Below are 25,241 nucleotides of genomic sequence, written 5' to 3'. Positions count from 1 at the left end.
GTAGCCGTTATTGTACGTGGGAGGATGTGGTTCCAACACGACGGTGCACAACCCCACTTCAGTATTGATGTCTGCGAGCACCTGACCAACACGTACACACGAAGTTGTTTTCGAAGGGGAGGAGGCCCTGTCCTATGGTCAATGCGATCTCCAGGTCTCACACCTCTCGCCTTTTTCCTCTGACTTTAAGTCAAGACGTTGGTGTGTGAAACCCCTGTAGAAACAGAGGAAGACCTACTTGCTCGGGTCCAAGCTGCCTGTCCCCTCGTACAACAGACACCTGGGATCTTTGAGAGAGTACGGAAGAACTGCATACACCCATTGGCATGTACACAAGGAGACTGGCGGTCGAAACTGGCGGTCGAAACTACGTTGTTTTCATCCGGTGTACGCAAAGTATGTCCATAACACAATAAATATCGATTTCCGATTATTGGTTCTCTATATCTACGTAATCGGTTGTGGACACACATCAGCTGAAATACCAGTTTGATATCAGCGCAAACTCCGCTGCAGAGTGAAAAACTCATTCTGGGACATTATCAGCTGTTTCAATTTGACCCAAAAGGTTTGAGACATCCTGTAGACAGTCGTTTTTACCTCGCTCTATTTACGAGTGGAATAAGAAAAGAAATGACTAGTAGTGGAACATGATATCGTGTTCCAAACACCATACGGTAGCTTGAGGAATATGTATGTGAATGTAGCAAAATCGCCGACAACCGAGTGTTATCGAGCTACTACTACGCATTTAAATTTCATTTTAAATGATGTATTCTATGGTATTACTGCAAACGCTAAACGATGAATGAAATAAAAATCGCGGGCAAGTGAGTGAGTGGTTGGTGGCATTAAGTTGGTGTACTCACTGCGGCGGGCAGGGCTGCTTGGTGTGGCAGCGGCGCGTCTGCGGGGGCGGCCGTTTCTCGGGGCAGCGCCTCTCGGGCACCACCTGCTGCGTCGCCTCCCGCACGCACTGCACCACCGCCGTCTGCACGCCTGAAACACCACACGTGCGGCATGCACACACTGGCACAGGATACGTCATACGTCGCTACATGGGGGCAAGCCGGAACAGTACGGAGCTATCCTTCGCTCCCGGTAGAACTGCCAAAGCTGCCCCTTCCCCTTCCCTTCCCCAGCAAAATTAACTTCTTGTAATTTTTGTACACAAATTTTACAACTTTTACGTAGGTTTAATGAATATAAAACAGAAGCACTGCTGAAAAATATATTACGTAAGTGGACTGTATTGGAATAAAATATTGCACATAGCAATTTAATTGTACAGTTGAAGTAAATAAATTAAATTGCAACTTAAAAAAAGAACTGAATGTAGGACAAAATATTTAACGCACACTGTTTATGGAAGCCACTGTACAGTGGTTTTAATATGAAGTACATTAAAGAAAAAATGTATTTGCTCCTCGTAAGTTATTAATAGCGCATAAATAACTAATTAGAAATAAAAAACAGCTGTAATTAAGGGTTGAGTAGCTATCCCTTTCCAGTAATTGTGATTTATTGTAAATTTACTTTGTATTTCGTTGCTCTGAGAGAAGCAAATTCGTTCACTATGCCAGTGAAGTTAAGTTTGGCAGATGTGTCGTATTCGGCAGACTGCTTGCGCAAAAACTCGACCTTAAATAGCTTTTTTTATTGTCTTCAGTTTCCTGCATCTCTGTTCACTAAATGCAGCTGTCACTGCCATTTTAGTATCCTCAAAGCTATTTCGGCGTTTGGGTAAGTATTTGTTAACCAGTATTTTGGAATATCATTAAAAAGTCCAAATGGTAGATCTTTCACTTGGAACTTGAAATCAGCTGTTTCGCTAATTACCTCCGCATATCAATATTCCTGCTAGACTGAGGATCAAAAGAAGCTCCACATTCTTCAAGTTAAAATACAGAGCTTTCATTTAAGGTGTTCCTTGATAGGAAATTAATATAAGATGGAATCGTGTGCACGTAAGTCACATATATTTCGCACATCTCCTTCTCCACCTTTCTCTTTCCCTCTCCCTCCTCCCCCTTTCTCTGTCCTCTCCTCTTCCCCCTCTCTCCATCTACTCCTCCCCTTCTCTAGGTTCATCTTCTCTTTCCGCTCTCTATGTCCAACTCCTCCCCTCCTCTCTCTCACCCACCTCCTCCTCGCCTATCTCTCTGCTCATCTCCTCCTTTCCCCTCTTCACCTTGATCTCTCCCCCCTCCCCTCCCCGTCTCTGTCCTTCTCCTCATCTCCCCTCCCTCCGTCCATGTTCCCACAGTTTGTTATGGTCTCTGTCATCTCCTCCCCCTCCCCCTCCCCCTCCCCCTCACTTTCATCTTGCCACAGATATCTATGATTTTAATAATAACAATAAAATGTACTATACAATTGCAATAAACAAATTGCAAGTTGAATCAACTTAAAGAAACTGAAAATAGGACAAAATATATATGGCACTGTTTATGGAATAGATTGTTTTAATATAGTGACAATAAATTGTTTAACTACCGTAAAATATATCAAATATTTTATTTCAATAATAATAATTTTTTTACATTGGTTAACAGCATATTGATTAATCATAACTTGGAAAAACTGCGGTTATATATATATATATATATATATATATATATATATATATAGAGAGAGAGAGAGAGAGAGAGAGAGAGAGAGAGAGAGAGAAAGAAGCACAAATTTAATTTAAGAAATATAGTAGCAAGAAACTCTCACTACTTTGATGAGTCCATAATTTGCTCAAAATAAAAGCGACGTGTACACGCACAATCACCAGTATTTCACGTCCGCCCCGATAGTGCCCCCACAGTAGCTCAGCGTGTTCGGTCAGAGGGCTGTTCGCCCTCTGTAATAAAAAAAAAACTGAATAAACGATCAACTTGAACGGATGTCTTGTGTCGTCCTCCCAGACCAAACGCAACGAACAATACCGAACAAATTGAAAAAAAAAAAGAAAAAAAGAAAACGAAGACAGCTGGATGGTCAGCGTGACGGACTGCCGTCCCAAGGGGCCCAGGTTCCATTCCCGGCTTGGTCGGGGATTTTCTCCGCTCAGGGACTGGGTGTCGCCTACATCATCATTTTCATCCCCATCCGGCCCTCAGTTTGCCCACTGCCCCGTAAGGGGCCTCCCGGCCAATGACGCCAAACGCTCGTTTCCATTTTACCAGCATTTCACTAAGCAATGCGACTGTGAACACCGTTCAGCAAACTCAATAAGAGGATCGAACGAAGCTATATACCTCCAGAGAACTTTTCAGATCTCAAACATCTTTGATGTGTTCATGTAGACTGAAGTGATGAATAAATTTTTGTACCACGGCCGGTATTCGAACCCGGATCTCCTGTCATTGTTCGAGGTTAGAAGGAACACCAAGTGGGCTGAAGCGTGAATGGAAATATGGACTGAAGAGGAAGGCATGCTAGGGAAATCCGTGCAGTCATTCAGAACCATTGTGCCAGAGTAGCGTAACAGTTAATGCATCTGCCTAGTGAGCAGGGGACCCGGGCTCCGATGCTCACCTTGGTACAAATTGTCATCCGTCGTTTCAGTCTGCGTATACACAGTTGATTAGGGGAGTTTTCTTCTTTCCTGAGTTACTGTTTTTCTGTTACTAATCTTCGCCACCTATGACTTATTTTCGTCCTCTGTCTTGCATTTCTCAGTTTGTAGACTTTTGGCGGTTTTACTTGTGGATTCATGAATTTGTGTCGTGTTTTGTTGTTGACAGACGGCTCGCTCAGTCTGTGGGTGTGCGCGTTTATCTCGCCTGAATGTCACCGGCAATGCCGCATCAACGTCCACTTGAGTTGGCCCTCATGCGAGCAACTAAGAATTATCTTGTATTAAATGTAGCTTTTAAGTTGTAGAATTCATCGCCAATTTCGAGACTTAGTTTCCACGCATACTTTATTTTCTGAAAGTTAACTGTTAATTTGGAAAGTGATAATTTTGAAAATATAAACGCTCCTTCCAAAAACTTTTATTAGGAGAGGGGCTGATGACGGCCTCCGCTGGGATTGGCGTTTGTATGTGGAGATAATACAGAAATGCACAGTACACTATTGAAGAAAAAAGCGGGAAAATTTTGTCGATGGAGAGGATTGTGGAAGGGTAAAATATCTTGGTTCTGTATTCTGGTAGTCTAGATTACTGCAGGCCTATTTCTGATTGGTATTGAGGGTGGAGTCCCTGTTCGTTCAGAATCGAGGGTTATGTCGGGCTTCACACAATTAAGACGCAAAGCGAAAACGATCTCTTGGGCTGCTCAGCATGCAGTTTAGTCGTCACAGTGGTAATCTGTAGTACTTAGCTGAATGCTAGCTTACCTCCACCACAGGTCTGCGAGCACTCTGAGAAGCCGGTGACGCGCCAGACGAACTTGCGGCGGCGGCCGCGGGGGCGCGCTGGCGGCGGCGCTGGCTGTGACTCGGTGGCTTGCACGCCCGTGCCGTACGGGAACGCAGGGCTGCAACAGCAGTGGCCGGCTCAAAACACGGGCAGGCTCAAGTAGGTGGTGCTGCGAATCTACTAATTATTATTAGAAGCTGACAGGTCCTTGCGGCATAAAAATGGTTGGTTCAAATTGCTCTGAGCACTATGGGACTTAACATCTGAGGTCATTAGTCCCCTAGAACTTCGAACTACTTAATCCTAACTAACCTAAGGACATCGCAATCATCCATGCCCAAGGCAGGATTCGAACCTGCGACCATAGCGGTCGCGCGGTTCTAAACTGTAGCGCCTAGAACCGCTCGGCCATTCCGGCCGGCCGGGATAAAATGGCTTGCCCATTATAACCAAAGCGTGCAAGGCTCTAAGGTCGCTCGAGCCCATAGCATTAAGGGACCTCTCTCCTCATTCAGCCTAGAATATAAGCGATTTTCAGTATTTTTTTGGAAACATATCGAAGAAATTAACGTTATAATAAATATTTTGCACATCATTTATTGATTTTTGAATAGTGTTTTCCTATTTTTAAACAAGTGAAGGCATCATTAAGCCCTCATTCGGGGAGTTAAAGTTCCTCTGTCCAAAATGAGGTGTGTCCAAGAGTCCCGCAGTCTGCAAATCTTATCAGAAAACAAAAAATAAACAGTTTTCTTAATCTATAGGTTATTGTGCACGGTGTAATACCAAAGTTTTTTGTAATTTGACAAAATAATATAATGACGGACGTTTGAAACAAAGATGTAGTTTTGTCGTCTGTTTTTGGTCACTTTTTTGCAGTAACTAATGAATGAAGTAAAATAGAAAAAAATGGCCTGCTACTCATTGCGGACATTCTCGGTGAGAAATTCACCCATGCCGGCCGAAGTGGCCGTGCGGTTAAAGGCGCTGCAGTCTGCAACCGTACGACCGCTACGGACGCAGGTTCGAATCCTGCCTCGGGCATGGATGTTTGTGATGTCCTTAGGTTAGTTAGGTTTAACTAGTTCTAAGTTCTCTCTCGGGAGAGCCTGTAACTCCTAGAGGGCGCGTCCCCAGGTGGCGGATCGGGGAACGCCTCCCAGATATGGGTGGTAGGAGGGAAATCAAATACCTCCCGCGGACCAACAGGCCGGGCAGAGCAAGTTCGTTAGCTGAAGTGAAAGCAACTGCTCTAGGGGTAGGCATCCCCGAAATCAAGACCCTGGTCCTCCAGGTTGGGGGTTGTGCTTAGGGCCAGCGACCCTATCACAGGATCCTGTAGGAGAAAATGGATTGCTACGAATCAGAATGACAAGAATGCTGGGCCACCAAACTTGATGACGAACTTGCAAAATTTAAAGGTTATGAATATGGGAACATGGAATGTATTAAGTCTCTATAGATCAGGATCACTGATAAATGTCATACAGGAACTTGAAAGGTATAAAATGGATTTAGTTGCAGTACAAGAAACCAGATGGACGGGTAATGGAAGTATAAACAAAAATAAGTATACAATAATGTATGGGGGAAATGATACACAAATACATGCACTAGGGACAGGATTTATAATAAACAACAAATTGTTACCTTTTATTAGGAAATTTGAGGCAGTGAATGAAAGGATATCTCACATTACGATTCAATGCAAATATAAGACTTTAAATGTTATAAATTGCCATGCTCCAACAGAGGATAAAGAGGACAATATTAAAGAAGAATTTTAGAACAAATTGGAACAGGTATATGATACATTCTCGAAAAATTCAATTAAAATAATTCTAGGAGATTTCAATGCCAAGTTAGGACATGAAAATCATTATAAACCTACAATTGGACCTCATAGTCTACATCAGCAGAGTAATGAAAACGGAACAAAACTTATTAGCTTTGCCACTTCCAAAAACATGTTGATCAAAAGTACATATTTTGCACATAAAGATATACATAAACAAACATGGGCTTCAAGAGATGGCATCACAAAAAATCAAATTGATCATGTATTAATCGAAAAACAACATCATAAATGCATACATGATATCAGAAGTCAAAGGGGAGCAGACTGTGATTCGGATCACTTTCTTGTAAAAGCCAAGTTCAAGATCTCACTCTCAAGACATAAATGGTCTAAATTAAATGGTGCTCCTAGGTTTAATACAATGAAACTGAAAAACCCAAACATTCTCAACCAGTACATTAGAGAATTAGAAACACACAAACCTGAAGTGGAAAGTAAAATTAACAATGATGATACTAATCAAGCCTGGAACGCTCTGAAAGAAAATATCACACGAGCAACTACCTCAGTTTTGGGACATTTTACTACAACTAAGAACCCCTGGTTTGATGCCGAGTGCTCGAACGCTATCGAAGATAGAAAATTAGCAAGGGAAAAATTCCTACAAAAACCAATAACACAAAACAAACTTATTTTTGAAGAGAAACAGAAACTTGCCAGGAAACTCATTAGGAAAAAGAAAAGGGATTTTATGAATTACAAATTAAAAAGAGCTGAGAATGACCGTACCACAGACTCCAGAGGATTTTTCAAGAGCATAAATATGTTTAAAAGTGGGAATATAAAAAATTATGGACAGTTCATAACAGACCCAGATGGCTCCTTGCTAACAGAAAGAAGTGACATTGCTAACAGATGGAAGGAATATTTTAATGAGTTACTAAATGCTCCAACTATAAGCGTCTCTCAGGAAGATGACAATGAATATCTTACTGCTGACCCATCGGACGAAGAGCCCAGCTTAGCAGAAATTAAAGAAAGCATCAAGAAGCTGAAGAGACATAAAGCTCCTGGAAGTGATGGTATAGACACAGATATATGGAAGCTCAGTAAATTTCCTTTTGTAAACTGCTTACACAAAATCATCACCAACATCTGGAAGCAGGAACAGGTCCCACATGATTGGAAAGAAGTAGTTGTGTGCCCTATATACAAGAAGGGGGACCCAACAAATTGTTCAAACTACAGAGGAATTGCGTTACTAAACACAACATATAAAATTCTGACAAATATACTGTTAGCAAGGATAAGCCCTTACGTTGAAGACTCCCTAGATGATGCCCAATGTGGATTTAGACCTAACAGATCGACTATTGACAATATATATGTCCTAAGGATGTTGGGTGAAAAGAAATATGAATTCAATCAAAATGTACATATGCTTTTCATTGATTTTAAAAAAGCTTTTGACAGTATCAACAGGGAATATTTATGGAAGTGCATGAGGCAGATTGGCATCCCTAACAAATTGATAAATTTAATAAAATCTTGCACTTTAAACTCAAAATACAAAATAAAAGTAGCTAGCAAACTTTCTGAAGACTTTGAGGATAAAACTGGAGTCAAACAAGGGGATTCACTCTCACCAGTTCTTTTTAACATAGTAATCAATAGAATAATCCAAAAAGTAAAGCTACTACAAATTGGAGCACAACTGGAAAGCAAAATTAACATTGTAGCATACGCTGATGACATTGCATTATTATCTGACAGTGAGAATGATTTGAAGCTTCTTACAGCACAATTAATTAAAGCCACAAATGGCACAGGCCTCCAGCTGAATACAGACAAAACAATGCACTTTATCTTATCCCACTATCCATCAAATAATAATGTACTGCAAATTAATAACACAGCTTTCACAAAGACAAATGAATTTAATTACCTTGGTACAATAGTAACCTCTGACAACTCCATAAAAATTGAAATAGAATCACGAATTCAGAAGGCTAACAAATGCTACTATAGTCTCTTGACAGTTTTCAAAAGCAAGTTAATTTCTAGGAACACCAAACTACAAGTATACAAATCATTGATTATACCAGTACTCACCTATGGATCTGAAACCTGGACTCTCACAAAAAAAGAGGAAAACAGATTAAGAGTATTTGAACGAAAAATTTTGAGAAAAATATTTGGACCCATAAGAGATAGGATCAGTGATGAATGGAGATTGCTAAATAACAATGAAATTTACAAATTATATAAAGACTCCGATATAGTGGCCAAAATTAAAGCCAAAAGACTGAAATGGATAGGGCATGTCATCAGAGCACCACCAAACAGGACCATCAAGAAAGTGACTGAAGAGATTCCCACCGGAAGACGACCTCTTGGACGCCCACGCATGAGATACTTGGACAATATTCAAGACGATCTCAGAAAACTAGGACATGACAGACAGTGGCAAATTACTTGTAAAGACAGAGCAAAGTGGTTCAACATTGTCCATTCTGCAGCAAAAAGCCTTCATGGATTGTAATGCTTAATAATAATAATAATAATAATAGTTCTAAGTTCTAGGGGACTAATGACCTCAGCAGTTGAGTCCCATAGTGCTCAGAGCCATTAGAGAAATTGACCCCAATTTCAGGAATATATGTTTGTTAGTGTGCCCGTAATCCATTCCTTCAGCTTGAAACCCAATGTGTGTCCGCAAGGAGTAACAGGCTATTTTTATTTTATCTATTCATTAGTTACTGCAAAAACATGACCAAAACACACGACAAAACTACGTCCTTGTTTCAGAAGTCAGCAATTCTATTATTTTGTCAAACTTCAAAAAAAAACTTTGCTATTAGTCCGTCCACAATATTCTACAGATTAAATTTTTTTTTGTTTCAGATAAGATTGCAGACTGCAGAACTCAAAAACACAACTCATTTTGGACAGACAAGCTTTAACTCCTCGGTTGGGGGCTTAATGATGACCGAATTTGTTTAAAAAAATCAGAAAATGTTGTCGAAGAATCAACAAACAATGTGAAAAAAGAATTACATTGATTGATTTATTAATTTTTCCAAGGAAGGAATAATAAAAGTCTCTAATTTTGTGGGTTGACTGAGGAGAATGGACCCTTAAAGAACTGCGGAGCCCATTTTCACATTTATGAAACACATCATTGTACTTACGTATAATACGTGAAGGTAATATTCAGTGTAATTTTATTGCATTAATTTGAGCACTAACAAATCCTGTAGTCATTGAGTTGTGAACCATTTAAGCACCAACAAATCGTATACTCTTTGGGGTTTCAAAATATGAGTGCGCGAAAATAACAAGGCACACAGAAAAATGACACATCAGTGGATACAGCATCTCTCCAAGTTTCGATTTGTAATAGGTACCGTGGCGTCTTTTATTTTGTTTTGTTTTGGAAGCTAAACCTATTAATGTTATACTCGCACTGTCAAAACCTTAGAACACTAAGACGAAAAAGGAGTTAAAAGCGACTAGACGGAAAGCCCAATCGACGGGAGGAAAGACGGCTAAAAACAAGCACTTCCCCTTGGAGAAAAGTCTACAAAATACGCCGTAGAGACAACGGATGTCCTGAACTAAGAGTTAGATGTCCTTCGCCATATTGCTACGACGGATAAAAAGTAAAACGCTGTCAACAATCCGCGCTTCGTTCGCTAAAACGACCGATAACTCAGACGGCAAACGTACAGCAGAACGTAAGTGGTTAAAAAAGGGCAATCGCTCAGGAAACGGCAAACCGTCGAAGGTTGATGACAGTGAGCACAAAGTGGTGGGGGATCACCACTTGACGAATGGCGATGGCTAAGACGACAGTGCCCAATACGCAGCCTAGGTAAAATGATCTCCTCGCGGCGACAGCGCCGAGAGGAGGTCGGCCAAGCTGCTGGGAGAGAAATATTTCCCGCAATCTTGTTCCCATGAGGGGAAGACCAGCGGCGATGCCAGTGTGACATCACCTGCTGACAGGTGGCAACAAAGAGATCACCGGAGTGAATGGAAGAGCTAGCGGGACGAGGTTGGAGGACTGCGGCCTTGGCAGCGGCGTCAGCGGCCTCGTTTCCCGTCAGACCAACGTGACTTGAGTCCCTTATAAACATTGCATTGGCTCCCTAAAGAGTGAGCAAGTGGAAGCTTTCTTGGACCCGTCGCACTAAGGGATGGACTTTGTACAGGACAGAGAGGCTCTGAAGGTCATTGAGAGAATCAGGGCAGATGACACAATTGTAAAGGATGTACTGCGTGGCCTGATTCAGGGCGAACTACTCTGCTGTAAATACTGAGCAGAGTATCGGAAGCCGATACCGAAAACGACCGGTGCCAAAGACGAAGGTCCACCCGACACCACTTTCTGTCCGAGAGCCATCAGCGTACACAAACGTACTACTGCTAAATTCCATACGAAGGTCGAGAAACTTACAGCGATAGATCGAATCTGGAGTAGTGCCTTTAGGAAGCGAATGACGTCATAGGTGAACGTGGACCACTGCACGAAGCCAGGGTACTGAAAGGTTCAGACCCATCGGGAAAGTGGCAGGTAGCGTAAAGTTAAGCTGCAGGAGCAATAGCTGAAAAAAGGTCAAAGGAGTCACCGAAGAAGGAGGCATAGGATGGGCGGCTGGGCATGGCAGACGAATAGCATGGGTATCCGCTGAGGAGAACATCACGTCAGTATGACAACAGTAGTGCGGCACCTTCTGCATACAGACTCTCAATTGAGCTACTGTAAAAGGCTCCAGTGGCCAAACGGATGCCGCGATGGTGGATTGTATCTAGACGGGGTAAGGTGGGCGTACGTGCAGATGAATAAACGAAACACCCATAGTCTAGCATAGAACGGACAAGGGATCAGTAGCAACGGAAGAGGGTGGTCCGATCCTCTCCACAGGAAGTACCCCTGAGAACACATAGGCCATGAATATAGCGGGCCGCCATGTAAGACACGTGTGAGGACCAAGAAAGTTTCTTATCGAGCATGAGCTTCAGGAATTTCATAGTTTCAGTGAACGGAACAGCAACGGGCCCAAGATGTAAAGACGATGGAGGAAACCCAATGCCCAACCAGAAGTTTATACAAACGGTTTTGTCAGTGGAAAAGCGAAAGCCATAGTCGATGTTCCACGAGTAAAGGCGATCGCGTCGTCGATGAAGACGCCGCTCAAAGAGACAAGTCCTTGAAGAATTGCGACATACTGCAAAATCGTCAACGAAAAGGGAGTCGGAGATGCCCTGTGGAAGACAGGCCATAATAGGGCTAATGGCGATAGCAAAGAGGACGACGCTCTGGACAGAGCGCTGAGGCGCCCGTTTTCCTGGTTAAAGGTGTCCGACAAAGCAGAACCTACATATATTTTGAAAACTCTGTCTTCTAAAAATTCCTGAAGGAAACGGGGCAGGCAGCGACGGAGGCCCCATGTGTAAAGACTACTGAAGACATCAGTCACCCAGCAGGTGTAGGCTATCTCCAAAACAAAAAACACGGCCACAGTCTGGTATTTCCGCAGAAAACCGTTCATGACATGGGTTGACAGAGTGACGAGATGGTCAACTGCAAAATGGCGCTTCCGAAATCTACATAGTGCAGTGACTAGTAAATTGCGAGACTCGAGCCACACACCAGCCAGGCATGAATCATACATTCCATGACCTTGCAAAAACAGCTGGTGAGAGAAATTGGGCGGAAGCTAGAAGCAAAGTGTTGGTCATTATCTGGAGTAGATGTGGCTTCACGCCAGTGCTTGAGAAACTTATCTCCCCAGATGCGATTGTATGAATGACGGAGAAATTGCTTTCCCACAATAGAAAGGTGCTGCAACATCTGACTGTGAACATCGTCCTGCTATGAAGTAGGAGACTGGGATGAAGTGAGAGCATGATCTAGCTCCCACATAGTAAAGGTGGTATTGTAGCAGTCACGATTTTGACAGGAGAAGGATATCACCTGAACCTCCTCCACTTGTTTCCGATGGAGGAAGGTAGGGTGATAGTGGGTGGAGCTCGAAATTCCGTAAAATAGCATCCCAAGGTGTTGGAGATAGCAGTGGGATCCACATTGACATCATCCGCTATGGTGAGGCCGGAAATTGGGGAATGGATCTTGGTCCCAGAGAGTCGTTGGAGGTTGGCCCACACGACTGAAGAGGGAGTGGAGCTAGCTTTTTTGCCATCCCGAAGAATGCGACGATACTGCGCACGCAACTGCTTATAAGGAATGCATTTATCCATCGTAGGATTACGGTGAGAAACGTGGAGACCACGTCTTCGTGAGCGAATTGTGTCACGGCATGCCTCTGTCTCCCAAGGGACCGGAACACGGCGCGGTAAAGGTGAAGTGTGAGGAATGGAAAGTTCTGCGGCGCTAACCATAACGTTTGTAAAATATTCTACTGCGTCATCGCAACTGGGGAAATGTTGTTCATCAAAGGTCGCCAGGGAGGAGTAAAGCCTTCAGTCGGCCTTTGAAATCTGCCAATTTGGTTTACATGTAGGTGGGGTAGGCGTCAGCGAACACATAGCACACGGGAAATGGTCACACGAGTATGTGGCAGAGAGAAGGGACCACTCGAGATGACAGGCAAACTGGGCAGTGCAGAATGAGAGTTCCAAATGGGAATAGGTGCCTGTGGAGTCTGAAGGGAACGTGGGCGCTCCAGTGTTAAGGCAGATAATGTTGAGTTGATTGAGAAAATCAACCTAGACGGCATCTCTTGGACAGGTTCACAAAGAGCCCCAAAGGGAATGGTGCACATTGAAACCACCAACCAGCAAAAAGAGGTGAGGGAGTTGCCCAATAAGCTGCAGGAAATCCACCCTGGTGACACCAAATGACAGAGGAATGTAGATGATACGAAGAGAAAAGGTGAAGTGAGAAAGGAAAAATCGGATTGCAAGAGACTGCAGCTGGTTGATCAGTGAGATGGCTTGACTGCGAACATCATCCCAGATGAGTAGCATGACCTCTCCATGAGATGGAATACCATCCTCAGGGGAAAAGGTCAAAGCAGACTGGAAAGAAATGTGGGACGTCAAAGTGGTCTTGAGGATGCGAGTTTGTTTCCTGGAGGAAGGAAACAAGTGGACTCTGTGATTCCAAGAGCAGCTGTGATTCCTCCTTGTTGGAGCTAACGCTGCAAACGTTCCATTGGAGGAGAGTCATGATGGGGAAAGAGGAGGAGGGAAAAATTAGGAGTTGTCACCTCAGTGGCTGCTGAGTGCCAGCCTTCGAATACTCACTGCTACAGGGCGCAGAGGCCGGAGGATCCTGCTTCATGAGATCTACAAAGGTGTCAGCATTCCCACTGGGTTGCCCAGTGGATTCCAGGGCACAGAAGCAGTTGGTAGTGAGCACTGGCGAAACGGAGGTCAGCCAGGTGAGGGTATCACGTGGCGACACCATGGATGAGGATCTCCGAGTCAGAGAAGGAGAAGACCATTTGTCTTTGTATGTTTTCTTGGAGCTTTTGCAGTTGGCATATGAATACTCAGGTGTTTATTTGGCTGAAGTATTTGCGGGAATATTTCATCTGTTCTTTCCAGGCTGCCGGTTTTGTAGCAGGTGATTTCACAGCCGGAGGCGAAAATTTGGTGGCTTGTTGAAGAACTGGAGGAGAAGTAGACGGGGATGCTACCGTGACAGTGGGAAATTTTACAAATGCGTTGCCGAATTTGAGGTCGCAAGTCTGTGTGGCCATGTCCTTCATGGGACGAGATGTAGCGAGAATGGTACTGTAACTTCCAGATGGTAAAATACAGGGCTCTCAGTCAGCCAACAATTTGTGAGTGACGGGGTAAGGCACTTTTTCTTTCACCCAGATCTCCTGGACGGCCCAGTCATCAGCAGCCTGCGACATTCTCGGGATAAGGCTGCATGGTCACCATTGCAGTTGATACAGCGGGGAGGGGGTGGACAATCGCCCTTGTGAGCATCCCTGCCAAAGTAACACATTTTGGCCGGATTTCAACAGGACATTCGAGTGTGGTTGTAATGTTGATACTGGTAGCAGGACATTGGGTTTGGAAAGTACAGTCAGACCATGATAACTTCAGAGCCAGCTTTGATCTTTGACGGAAGCACTATATAAAACGTGAAAAAAGCGTTTGTGTAGGCACAAAGGATGAATGAAACTTTTTCATCACCAAATGGACTGCAGTGGTGCCCTAATCAGAGAGGTAAATTTAAATTTCTCCCTCAGTCAGACTATTGAGCAGCCTGTTGTAAGTACCACCACATGAAGAATTCAGTTTTCGATGGGCCTCGACACGAATAGGATGGCTATGGAGGAGCGAAGCTGCAGGCAGTTGTTGTGCCCGAGAATCACAATTAGTCTCCAAAAGCAATGTGCCATTGCGTAAACGAGAGCAGGATTTCACGGGGCTGGCAACTGCATCGACATATTTCTGAATAATAAATGGATTAACCACACCAAAGAACTGACCTTCTTTGGTACATGAAACCATGAGGAACTGAGGTGCAGGTGGTAGAGTCTTGTTGGAATCTTTAGCTTCATTCCATTTGCGTTTAGTAGACGTCGACTGAGTTGGTGACTCGCTCATTGCGAGAAAATCCCCCTTGATTGCCAGCGTCTCTGAAGGCACTCTCCCTCCAACTGGGGGCCTCCTCAGAGGGGACTGACCCGCCTTAGGCGATTGTTCATACCTCAGGTCACACCTGACAAACTCCTGCAGAGGTACCAGTTGGCAATGGGAAGGTAACAGCCCAGGCAGTCACCCCTCCCTGGGCCTGGCCTGTACCAGGGGCTGGTGCCCTACCTGTCGATCCAAGGCTTGGTATTACGCGTTACTCAGTCATCTTTTAGGCGTCAGACGCTTGGGCTGGCCTTCAGGAGCGCACAGGGAGGAAGAAGAAACAAAGAGGAACATCAAACGAAGAAAGAAAGAAATACAGTGAAGGGACAGTTGTGACGTCAGGCTACTGAAAATTTGGAACACATTCCCAAAAATATCCCAGACATGTTCCCCAAGGGAGGGGAAAAAGAATAGTAGGAGGATAGACACGCAGCACGGAAGGGAAAAGGTGCTGCAAAGGCAGCGGCCCCGTGATAGCCAAGCACGAACTCACCAAAGAGTGGTGAGCCCCCTGGGGGGGCTGAGGCGCAGTGGCTAGAGGGATGTGTTTCAGAACAAACAAATCATCCGTATTGTTCCATCGAATTATTTCGCGACTACACACAGGGAACCCATTGACAAGGTATTCAAAGCAGGCTGCTATCTTGCCTTTCCAGGCGATTCGTATCAGAGACTTTAATGGCTGAACGCATGTGCTGACATTGACGGCATCACAGACGGTGGCCACTATGCACCAATAATGCGAGTTAAAAATTTGGAGAGATGCTCTATCCGCTGATATGCGTCAATGATCTGTATGTGTTAAGTTTTCGTTCAGTCGTTTTCTGAAACCCCAGAGGTACTTATGATGAGTAAAATCTGCGTGACTACCATACCACGAGACTTTCCGAAAAATATCATCCACACAATCCTAAAGTTGAGAAGAGCAGATACGTGCGAAAAGTATCATACAATCAACTAAACAAGTCATGCATCCAAGTTGCTAACAGAAATAATAAACACAAAAAGAAAAAAGAAAACTGAAGGTTTGTTAGATAACAATCAGTTTGGCTTTCGGGAAAGTTACACTTGATAATGAAAGGAAGACTGAAGAAATACCTAGAGACGTTCATAAGTTCTGTCGACGTAAAGAAAGCGTTAGAGAAACTAAAATAGCGCAAGATGTTCGAAATTCTGCCACAAATTGGAGTAAGCTGTAGGAAAAGACGAGTAGCGTTTGTCCACGAACCAAGGGTGAACAATGGGATTGGAAGATAAAGAAGGAAAGCTCAGATTAAAAAGGGTAAGATGGTCTTTCACCTCTACTGGTCAATGTAACCGTCGAAAAAGAACTGACGGTAATTAAAGAAGAGATCAAGAGTGGACTTACAAATCGGGGTGAAAGGATATATTGATCAGATTCTCTCATTAGAATGCTATTCTCAACGAAAGCGAGAAAGAATTACAGGGTCTGATGAATGGAATGAATAATCTAGTGAGAAAAGAGTGTGAAGTGAGAGTAAATCGAAGAAAAACGACAATAATGAGGAATTATAGAAATCAGATTAACGAAAAACTTATGATCAAAGTTGGTGATCACAAAGTGGATGAATTTAAGAAATTATGCTATCTTGTAAGCAAAATAATACATTACAGAAGAAGCAAAGAGACATAAAAAGCAAATTAGCACAGGAAAATGTGAGATTCCTGACCAAAAGAAGTCTACTAGTATCAAACATAGACTTTACTCTGAGGAAGAAATTTCTGAGAATGTACTTTGGAGCCGGCCGGTGCGGCCGAGCGGTTATAGGCGCTTCAGTCTGAAACCGCGCGTCCACTACGGTCGCAGGTTCGAATCCTGCCAGGGGCTTGGATGTATGTGATGTCCTTAGGTTAGTTAGGTTTAAGTAGTTCTAAGTTCTAGGGGACTGATGACCTCAGATGTTGTCCCATAGTGCTCAGAGCCATTTGAACCATTTTGTACTTTGGAGCACAACGTTGTATGCTCGATAGTCATGGACTATGGGAAAACCGGAACAGAAGAGAATTTAAGCATTTGAGGTGTGGTGCTGCAGAAGGATGTTGAAAATTAGGTGGTTACGTTCGGTTTATTTACGTAAATACAGTGGAAGTTCGCAGGAATTTCCCATTCTTGGCTTTGAGAATGCATCTTAACATGCTAGTGTTTGGTATCGGCTGCGAGACATGTTCCACGCATTAGTCGGGACCTCCGTGTTTAACCACAGTTTCGGGCAAGACTCATATGTTCGTATAACAAGATTTGGAGCGAAAGGCAACGAAAGCAGTGCTGCTGCGACCCATTCTTAGATCTGTGTACAGGGAGGTGAAACTGTCACGCACAATTATACCTTAGGGACTTGCAGCTGTCTTCAAAGCAGAAAAGCGCATCTGCATCCAAAATGTGGAGTAAGGGTTTACTGCGACTACTTCCGCGAATTGCAGTGCCCTGAGTACCCACTTGCCTTCTCTAGACCCTCTGTTACTGAACTCCTGTGGTCAAGCCAGATCACGAGACAGACACCTGAGCCCACTCGTTTTTAACAACATAATTTGAAGCCTTCTACCTAAGTTAGTAAGCCTCGTACTCTTCTCAAAAATAACCAAGAAATGAGCAAAAAAAGAAATCAAATATCATTCAGTGACATATGAGTTTCGTGTCACAGTACGTAAGACACCTCTTTCGAAGGTCGGTAATCCCATTGCTGTTATATGTCTTAAATCATTGTTCAGTTTTATTTTAATGTGTATTTCTATAGATGCACTAAGGAGTCGGAATTCACATTAAACTGTTGGTCTCCAGAATGAGATTTCTGTTGGTCTCCTTGTAGTCATTAGCTGGATAAATCAAAGGTTACGGGAAGGCAAAAAAATGGTTCAAATGGCTCTGAGCACTATGGGACTTAACATCTGAGGTCATCAGTCCCCTAGAACTTAGAACTACTTAAACCTAAGGACATAAACACATCCATGCCCGAGGCAGGATTCGAACCTGCGACCGTAGCGGTCGCGCGGTTCCGCGCTGAAGCGCCTAGAACCGCTCGGCCACAGCGGCCGGCCACGGGAAGGCACAGGAATACCTTCTCCTATAGGCCAAGTTTAGTAAAATACCGATTTGTTCAAACTAATCTTATAGTTAAGGACTGCTTTAGATTTTTAGGTAGCTTTAAAATCTAATGATACAGGTATAGCTTCTGTTAATCATACATTCTTATACGATTTTAAGGAACTTCGCGATTTTCAAATGGTTCAAATGGCTCTGAGCACTTTGGGACTTAGCTTCTGAGGTCATCAGTCCCCTAGAACTTAGAACTACTTAAAGCTAACTAATCTAAGGACATCACACACATCCATGCCCGAGGCAGAATTCGAACCTGCGACCGTAGAGGTCCCGCGGTTCCAGACTGTAGCACCTAGAACCGCTCGGCCACCCCGGCCGGCCGTGATTATCAGTCCTTCTTTATTTAGTGTGGTACATCAAGGGGAGGTTTTATCAGCTACTCCTCTATGGACGAGTTTCATTAGCGATATAAGGACAACAAATAAGCGTTGTTGGTTAAATCAAGTCGGACCGTTCGAGCAGCTAAAATACGAGGTGGTGAGGTGGTTTCCAAATACCACGAGATCTCTCTCCATACATCATTTTTGAGTAACTGTGGCACGTGGCTGTGAGCTGTTTCTTTAGTTGTCAGCATATTTACATTATACTTCCGTACGTTTGCGCTTTGGCCATGGCCGACTTGAAAGAGCAGAGTGTCTGTATAAATTTTTGTTTTGAAATTTGGAAAACCGATGCAAGAACGTACAAAATGTTGAAGAAAGCTTTTGGAGGCAAGGTTTTGGGCCAAACAACGACTTACAACCTCTATAAGCCTTCCGAAAGTGGGGCGAATGTCGTTTGATGTTGACCATTGCTATCGCATGTCAACTGGCATCACACGATGAAATGTTCAGGAAGTGAGGGAACAGTTTCCGCTAGATCATAGGCAGACAAACCAAGACCTATTAAACACCATGGGAATATGATAGGCCACCTGTGAATGTTCTCTGTCAGAAGAGCTGAAGTGACACGCGTTGTGGCGAAGTTTCTGCCACGACTGGTTCAAGACGATCAGAACAGAGTGCAGGTCTTTAGGGAACTTAACTGACAGGTTCAAGATGATCAGAACTTTCTTTCTAAGTTTGTCACTGATGTCCTAACTTGAGGTTATGCATATGATCTTGAAACCAAATAATAATCGTCGCAGCGGAAGACTATTCCTTCACTTCGACCAAATAGAGCTCGACAAGTCATACTAAGCCCTTTTGGCTTTTTGTTTTTTAAATTGATGACATTTTTCATCGAGAGTTCGTCGCTTCTAGTCAACTGGAAAACAAAGATGTTCTAAGACTTTTGAGGGACGATATGGGGAGGAAACGTCCACAGTAGCGCCTCATGAACGATTGAATACGCCACTGTGACATTGGACGACCGTAAACGGCCAACATTACATGGGAATTTTATACTACGAGTTAAAAAAGATGACAGTGGTTGCCCCATCCGCTGTATTCGCCCTCCCTTGCTCCGTGAGATTTCTTCCTCTTCCCCTAAATTACATCAAATTGATAGTGCAAAGGTTTGATGCAATGGAGATTCAAGCGGAACTGCCTGCAGACGGTAAGAAACAATTTAACAGACATATCTTTCAAATGTGTCAGAAACTGTGGGATTGATGAGTTTGCTCCCAAGGGGACTACACTGAAGGTGATGGTACAGAAAAAGATTAACATACAACGTAATAATTTTAATTAATAAATTTCGGGAACTTTCAGCTACCACCTCGTATCACACGAAAGTGAGCTAATGGCCTACTTTTACAGTATAAAGTAGTGGCTAAGTCCGTGTTCTGTGAGTCATCCTTAGAGGGCATCGCAAGCATCGCATGCTTGAGAAAACCTCCGGCGGAGTGATACAGTTTAGATTCTCTGCTCGAACGTACTTTCTCTCATGAACATAGGGGCTGCTGCACTGTAGTTCTAATTATGGTGTCGGTTTGTAAAGTGTTCAGCTTATAACGTTGATAGTTAAGGTTGCTTTGACACGACAGTACTTTGTGATGAAGGTTCAATGATTTGCGATATGATGTAGTCTGAAACTCTGAAGAACTTAATGAAAACTGACTCAGCCTGCGAAAGCATACGAACTTACATCAGACTGTTAGTACAGCTATGCGATATGTGAATGTAGAATGTTACATTCTGAAATTTCTTATGAATGGCAAAGTGTATCCTGTATCTTAACAGTCGTCTTATTGTGTAGCTAACGAATGAATCATGCTATGGGGGAAGGGGAGGTGATTTAAGACACATTTGGGTTGAATAAAAACACAGATGTGAGACTCGACTAAAAAACTTTACGCACCTGTTGAGTGCGTCTCGAACGGCTTCGGCTGTAGCGCACACCTTTAATATACATGCGTCTGCTGCCATGGACCACATCATGTATCCATTGAGTAGAGTGTTAATAATTATTTGCCTATAGAAGGCAACTTCATTTTTTGGATAATCGACCACCGTTAAGGGCTGGGTACGTCAAGTAGAAGTTTTCACAAACTTGACTCCACACTGCTCGCGAGAAGCTAAACTGCTTTATCCCTGAAAGCCTAAACAAATCGCAAACTGGCTTCATTCCAAGCAGCGTCCGTGATGAACAGTTGCTGAGGGAAATGGAGACGAGACGATTTGGAAACGAAGATAGTTGTAGCATTTTTAGAGGAGTAATTTTGATTTGAAATCTTTTCGTCAGGTATCTAGATATGCCTAGATGTTCTTGGAATTTTATACCTGTAAAGTTAGAGTTTCAAAGGTTTTTAAACACGACCGTGTCGTCCCATGGCAGGCAAGTAAACCACACCATTAGTGTGATGCATGTAGAATACAGTACACAGACCAGACCCTTGTGGTACCACTGCCACAACATTGTTGCTCACACTTAAGTGACTGACGCATCCCACAGGAAACCGCCTCCCCACCGGAATCTAGTGAATCACACGGATAATACGTCCTGGAATGCCGTAAATCATCGTGTGAGACCTAGTCAAAACATTTCGATTAAATGTTAAGCCTACCAAGCGAGCTTCAATTAACTATAGTCTGTGTGGTGACGGGATTTTGAAGAGCGTTCACCCAGAATGCGAGTCCAGAGTTTCAACCAATGCGACACCTCGTTCCCTGGTCTCTGAGAACGCATTCGCCTTTGCAGCGGACGGATTTTCCCAGAATACTCCGAAGTAGACTGAGGAATGACCGACAGAGCGCGTGACGGAGGTTGCAGCGGCGAACCACCTGAGCCGTGTTAAACAACGGGCAGTGTGTTGGGGGCCACGTTTATGCTGACTGTAGAACACCCGAAACTGTTTGTAGCGAAATGGGCCGTAAACGCCACCGGGCTGAAGAATGTGACGCTTTGACGACTTTGTTTTGGCGGCGCATTCCCGTTTCTGTATGGAGCGTCGCGGGCGCCTGTTTCATCACTCGCCTTTCCTCCCACACGGTCCACAGCCCGTCTCGGAAACAACAGCGCGCGCCTGTCCCAGCGCCTCGCAGAACAGAACACGCACATGCTGGATGGCGTTTTCTATAACGTTGTAGGGTGGCTATAATTTCACACCTTACAGACACTCATCCACATACTTTGCCGTGAACTACAACTAGAATTAGGTATCATTTGATAGGTTGTACATCGTATATATGAATATTTAAAGGAGAATGACATTGTCACGAACGCCTTGTAGTCGGACGGTGTGGCCGAGCGGTTCTAGGCGCTTCAGTCTGGAACTGCGGGCCGCTACGGTCGCAGGTTCGAATCCTGCCACGGGCATGGAAGTGTGTAATGTCCTTAGGTCAGTTAGGTTTAAGTAGTTCTAAATTCTATGGGACTGATGACCTCAGATGTTAAGTCCCATAGTGCTCAGAGCCATTTGAGCCTTGTAAATAATTGTTAACGCTTATTGCATGAAAGGTGACGGAGTGCCTTTATTAACAGAACGGCGTAACGAACGATTGCCTATACTAGCAGAGGTTGGAACGCCAGTGAAGATGAAACGGGAGGCAGGACTCAAGCTCTGGGTGGAAGGCCTACACAGGTGTTGGTCCAGCGTAAACACAAGAAGTAGCTAGACTGACGTCGTGGCACCTGAACTCTGGAGCACAATAGGGTGACGGCCGGCCGCTATTGTAGCAGGACCGGAAGGATAACCAGAAACTCTGCAAATCTTGGACGCGGGTGAGAGGAACGAAGAAGCGGCACCTCGGAAACCACGCAGGCTGGGTTATTTCCAAGGATTTTTACTCAGAAGAGTACCATTGTACGAGTATAGGTTTTTCCTCGCAAACTCTCCGCGCTGGACGACAAAAGACTAATATATGGTTGGTCGGTGTTCGGAAGAATCTGTAGAGAGGGAGAATATTTCCTGGTTTCGGGAATATGATTCATTTTCGGAATTACGAGGGTGGGGAGCCGAACCTTGCTGGGAAGCCAGCAGTGAAGAGATGTGGTCTTCCGTTGCGAGCACTCGTGTGTGACGGTCGCTCGGTATCAGCTTTGTTGGTACAGACGGACTTGCTGTCTTTGCTCTCAGGAGAGTTTATTGTTAGAGCAGTTAGGCACTGTACTGTTGCGAACCTATACGATTCTGGACTTAACCTCCGGGTTGGAAAATGTCGTTGAGTATGAGGCATTCAGTAATTGAGAGCACTTCTTCTGCCTATACTTACGTTGAGACGTTATCTGAACTCCATCCTTGTGGCTGGGAGTTAGCATTTCTAGTCTGTAGAAGAGGAGAGGAGAAGGCAGTATTAGAGTATATAAGTCAGAGGACCGCCTTCTGCCGTCCTAGTGTTTGAAAGAGTTTATTTGTGGCTGGAGTTCTTCCATCGTCGCAGAAGAGTACTAGAACAATCACTTCACGCACCAGACGCAGTACATACGGTGATATCGCAAATTACTTCGGCTTACTAGGGCTATAAAGCTAAACAGCTGTGATCACGTTCGTTTATTTCCACTGAGTTTCCACACTACCATAGATCGTCTTTGAAAGTAGTGTCTTCTAGTGTTTAGTACGTAGATGATGTCTGTCATTTCACGTTAGTGATATTAGACCGCGCAGTCATAATAAGGGGGAGAGTTGGGCAATTGATTAATAATTTTTGGTTAGGAATTATAGACAATTGTACTTAAATGGTTGATTTTAATCTATAATAAATATATATTGAACAACAACGTTTATCATTTAGTAGTATTAGTTGCGTTGATCATTCATTTATGTTTAGATTGTAATTTATATGTAAGAAAAAGAGCATTATGAGATCCTAAGATCTGCTTCAGGGGGTAGTCAGACAGGGCAAAATCATCATTTTGGCGTTTATTATTTTCCGCTGCGACCATTCATTTTTACACCCGCCTGGAGTAGCATCTTGGAAAGTTTACAGGGCTACTTACCTCTTGTCCAGTCCGTTCAGAGGTGAACCGTCCTTCAGGTGTTTGTCGTTTGGTCGGGGGTTGATACCTGTGAACAAGAAAGGCGAATTCTTTAGCCAGAGCCGTCTGAAAGTCAATTTGGGTACAGTTTATTTGAAGCAGTAAGGGCTCAACGAAAGTCGTGACTGCTTCATATTGTTCGTCCGTACAAAAACACATTCGTCTGATAACTACGAATACCGCATGGTGTGTCTTTCTGGACGAGCGTTACGAAGTGGCAGTCACGATCTGGAGAGTGAAAAGGAACGAATATGGAAAAAGAAGTAGAAACTAGAATTATAATACCAACTTTGAGTAAGTAAAAAGTGGTTGCAGATTTCCTGTTGAACTTCATGACTGTTCCCTTATAAGGTAATGTTTAAGAAAATCCGTTACCAACTGCAGACGACTTATTTAAAACACTACCGGTTTCGGACGTACGCCAATCATCAAGTGATTGAATTCAGCTTCAGTTATATAATGTTGACTAACGAGAGCACAGGCAAAATCCTTTGCTCATAATCTCAAGTCCAACAAAACAACGGTTATCAGTCTCAGGATATAATTCTATCTGTAAGTTCTAGTTAAAGTTAATTGTTTTCAAAAAATAAGTTCAGTGCCAAGTTCAGGTCACATTAAGGTCAATGATTCCCCTGTAAGAAAAGAGTAATTGCAGTACAATTCAGGGCAGTAATTTACAAACATTATCATAAATACAAATTTCAGGAAGTAACTTTCACTTTCGAAATTTCGAATACAGCCTCAACAAAGTACAGCTGATCCTTTCAAAGATGAAGCGTCTACTCTTTGAAATGTTTTTATCACAATCATAGGTCTACTCTCATACGATACTGAGAGGATTTCGTCCACGAAGATGTAACGTATATCGGTACGTAGCTGCTCTAACAGCAGGGCAACAGATGTTACTGAAGGGCTCTATTGGTACAGCGTATGCTGCTCATTCTGATGGGATTTTACAGTGGGCTGTAAATGGATTTGTGAAAACTTTTTTTTCTCCTCGCAACAAATTCGGTGGAGGCTAAAACCACTTTATGAAAATGAAGTCATCCCGAATTACTCCGTCTCGAAGGCTCTATAAAATGCGAAGTGAACATTTTAAGTGCGGGTGTTTCGAAGGCAGTGGAGAGCCATTAACGTCAGGAAGATATTGCATTTACAGTCGCAGAGCTTTATTGTGCGGACTTGTGGAAGTGACAGCAATTAGTTTTAAGGGTCAGCAAAGGGACAACTCTTGCATGTGTGAGACTTACAACCGTATACACACTATCCAGACCCACCGAACAACACTTGTATTTAACAAACAGAGAGCACGTAAGTCAGAAGCAAGCTAACTTCGAAAGATGAAAATATGAAGTTTTGGTAGAATAACTCATAAGTGGCCACCATTACCTTCCAGACAACTCTGAACCCGGGTAGATTTATACCACCAATCCTCTGCCTTCTTGACTATAGTTTGTTTTTAGGGTCACTATTTTTGCCTCCATAATCTCTCTCAGACAGTCCACAAAAAATGAGCGCATGGTGTGGTTACTCCTGTTTTAGTTTTTTGTAGTTACATTTTGCTAAGATATTAGCATCACCTTTAAAAACAATTTATCACGAATATCGTCTAATTTACAACAATAATTATCAAACGATACCTTCGGTTTCATGTTTTCTTTATTCACCGGCACTCAAATGCAACATTCGGGTGATTTTAGATTTTTATTACTTTGCCTTTATGTGCTAGTATAGTTTGCAGTTGCTGTTACGTAACTGCCTTGAAATATTCATTTGACAAGGATAAGCTGCATTTTTTCCGCCGTAACCACTAAAGTTTGGCAGAGTTAGTATCGCAGTTACTCTTCTACATTCGTCTGTCGATACATTGCACGCACCAGTACAAGTCTGTGCACAAAAATGTTCTTATAAGTATACTACTACATTGGTTGGTTGGTTGATTATGGGGA

At 43.4% G+C, this 25,241-nt stretch overlaps 1 protein-coding gene across 1 annotated transcript in view; it reads right to left on the bottom strand.

Annotated features, from left to right (window-relative positions):
• Window positions 1-25,241, bottom strand: part of LOC126484166 (ADAMTS-like protein 4) — a 755,922-nt gene that overhangs the window by 83,292 nt on the left and 647,389 nt on the right. Inside the window, exons 5-7 of the mRNA XM_050107569.1 lie at window positions 23,254-23,320; window positions 4,333-4,472; window positions 870-999 (exon numbers count right to left, since the gene is read on the bottom strand). Of these exons, the coding sequence (XP_049963526.1) occupies window positions 870-999; window positions 4,333-4,472; window positions 23,254-23,320 (337 nt within the window). The remainder of the gene's footprint in view (window positions 1-869; window positions 1,000-4,332; window positions 4,473-23,253; window positions 23,321-25,241) is intronic.

This window comes from Schistocerca serialis, chromosome 6, assembly GCF_023864345.2.
Source record: "Schistocerca serialis cubense isolate TAMUIC-IGC-003099 chromosome 6, iqSchSeri2.2, whole genome shotgun sequence".
In the NCBI taxonomy this organism is placed as follows: Eukaryota; Metazoa; Arthropoda; class Insecta; order Orthoptera; family Acrididae; genus Schistocerca; species Schistocerca serialis.
This window is presented reverse-complemented; position numbering and strand designations above follow the sequence as displayed.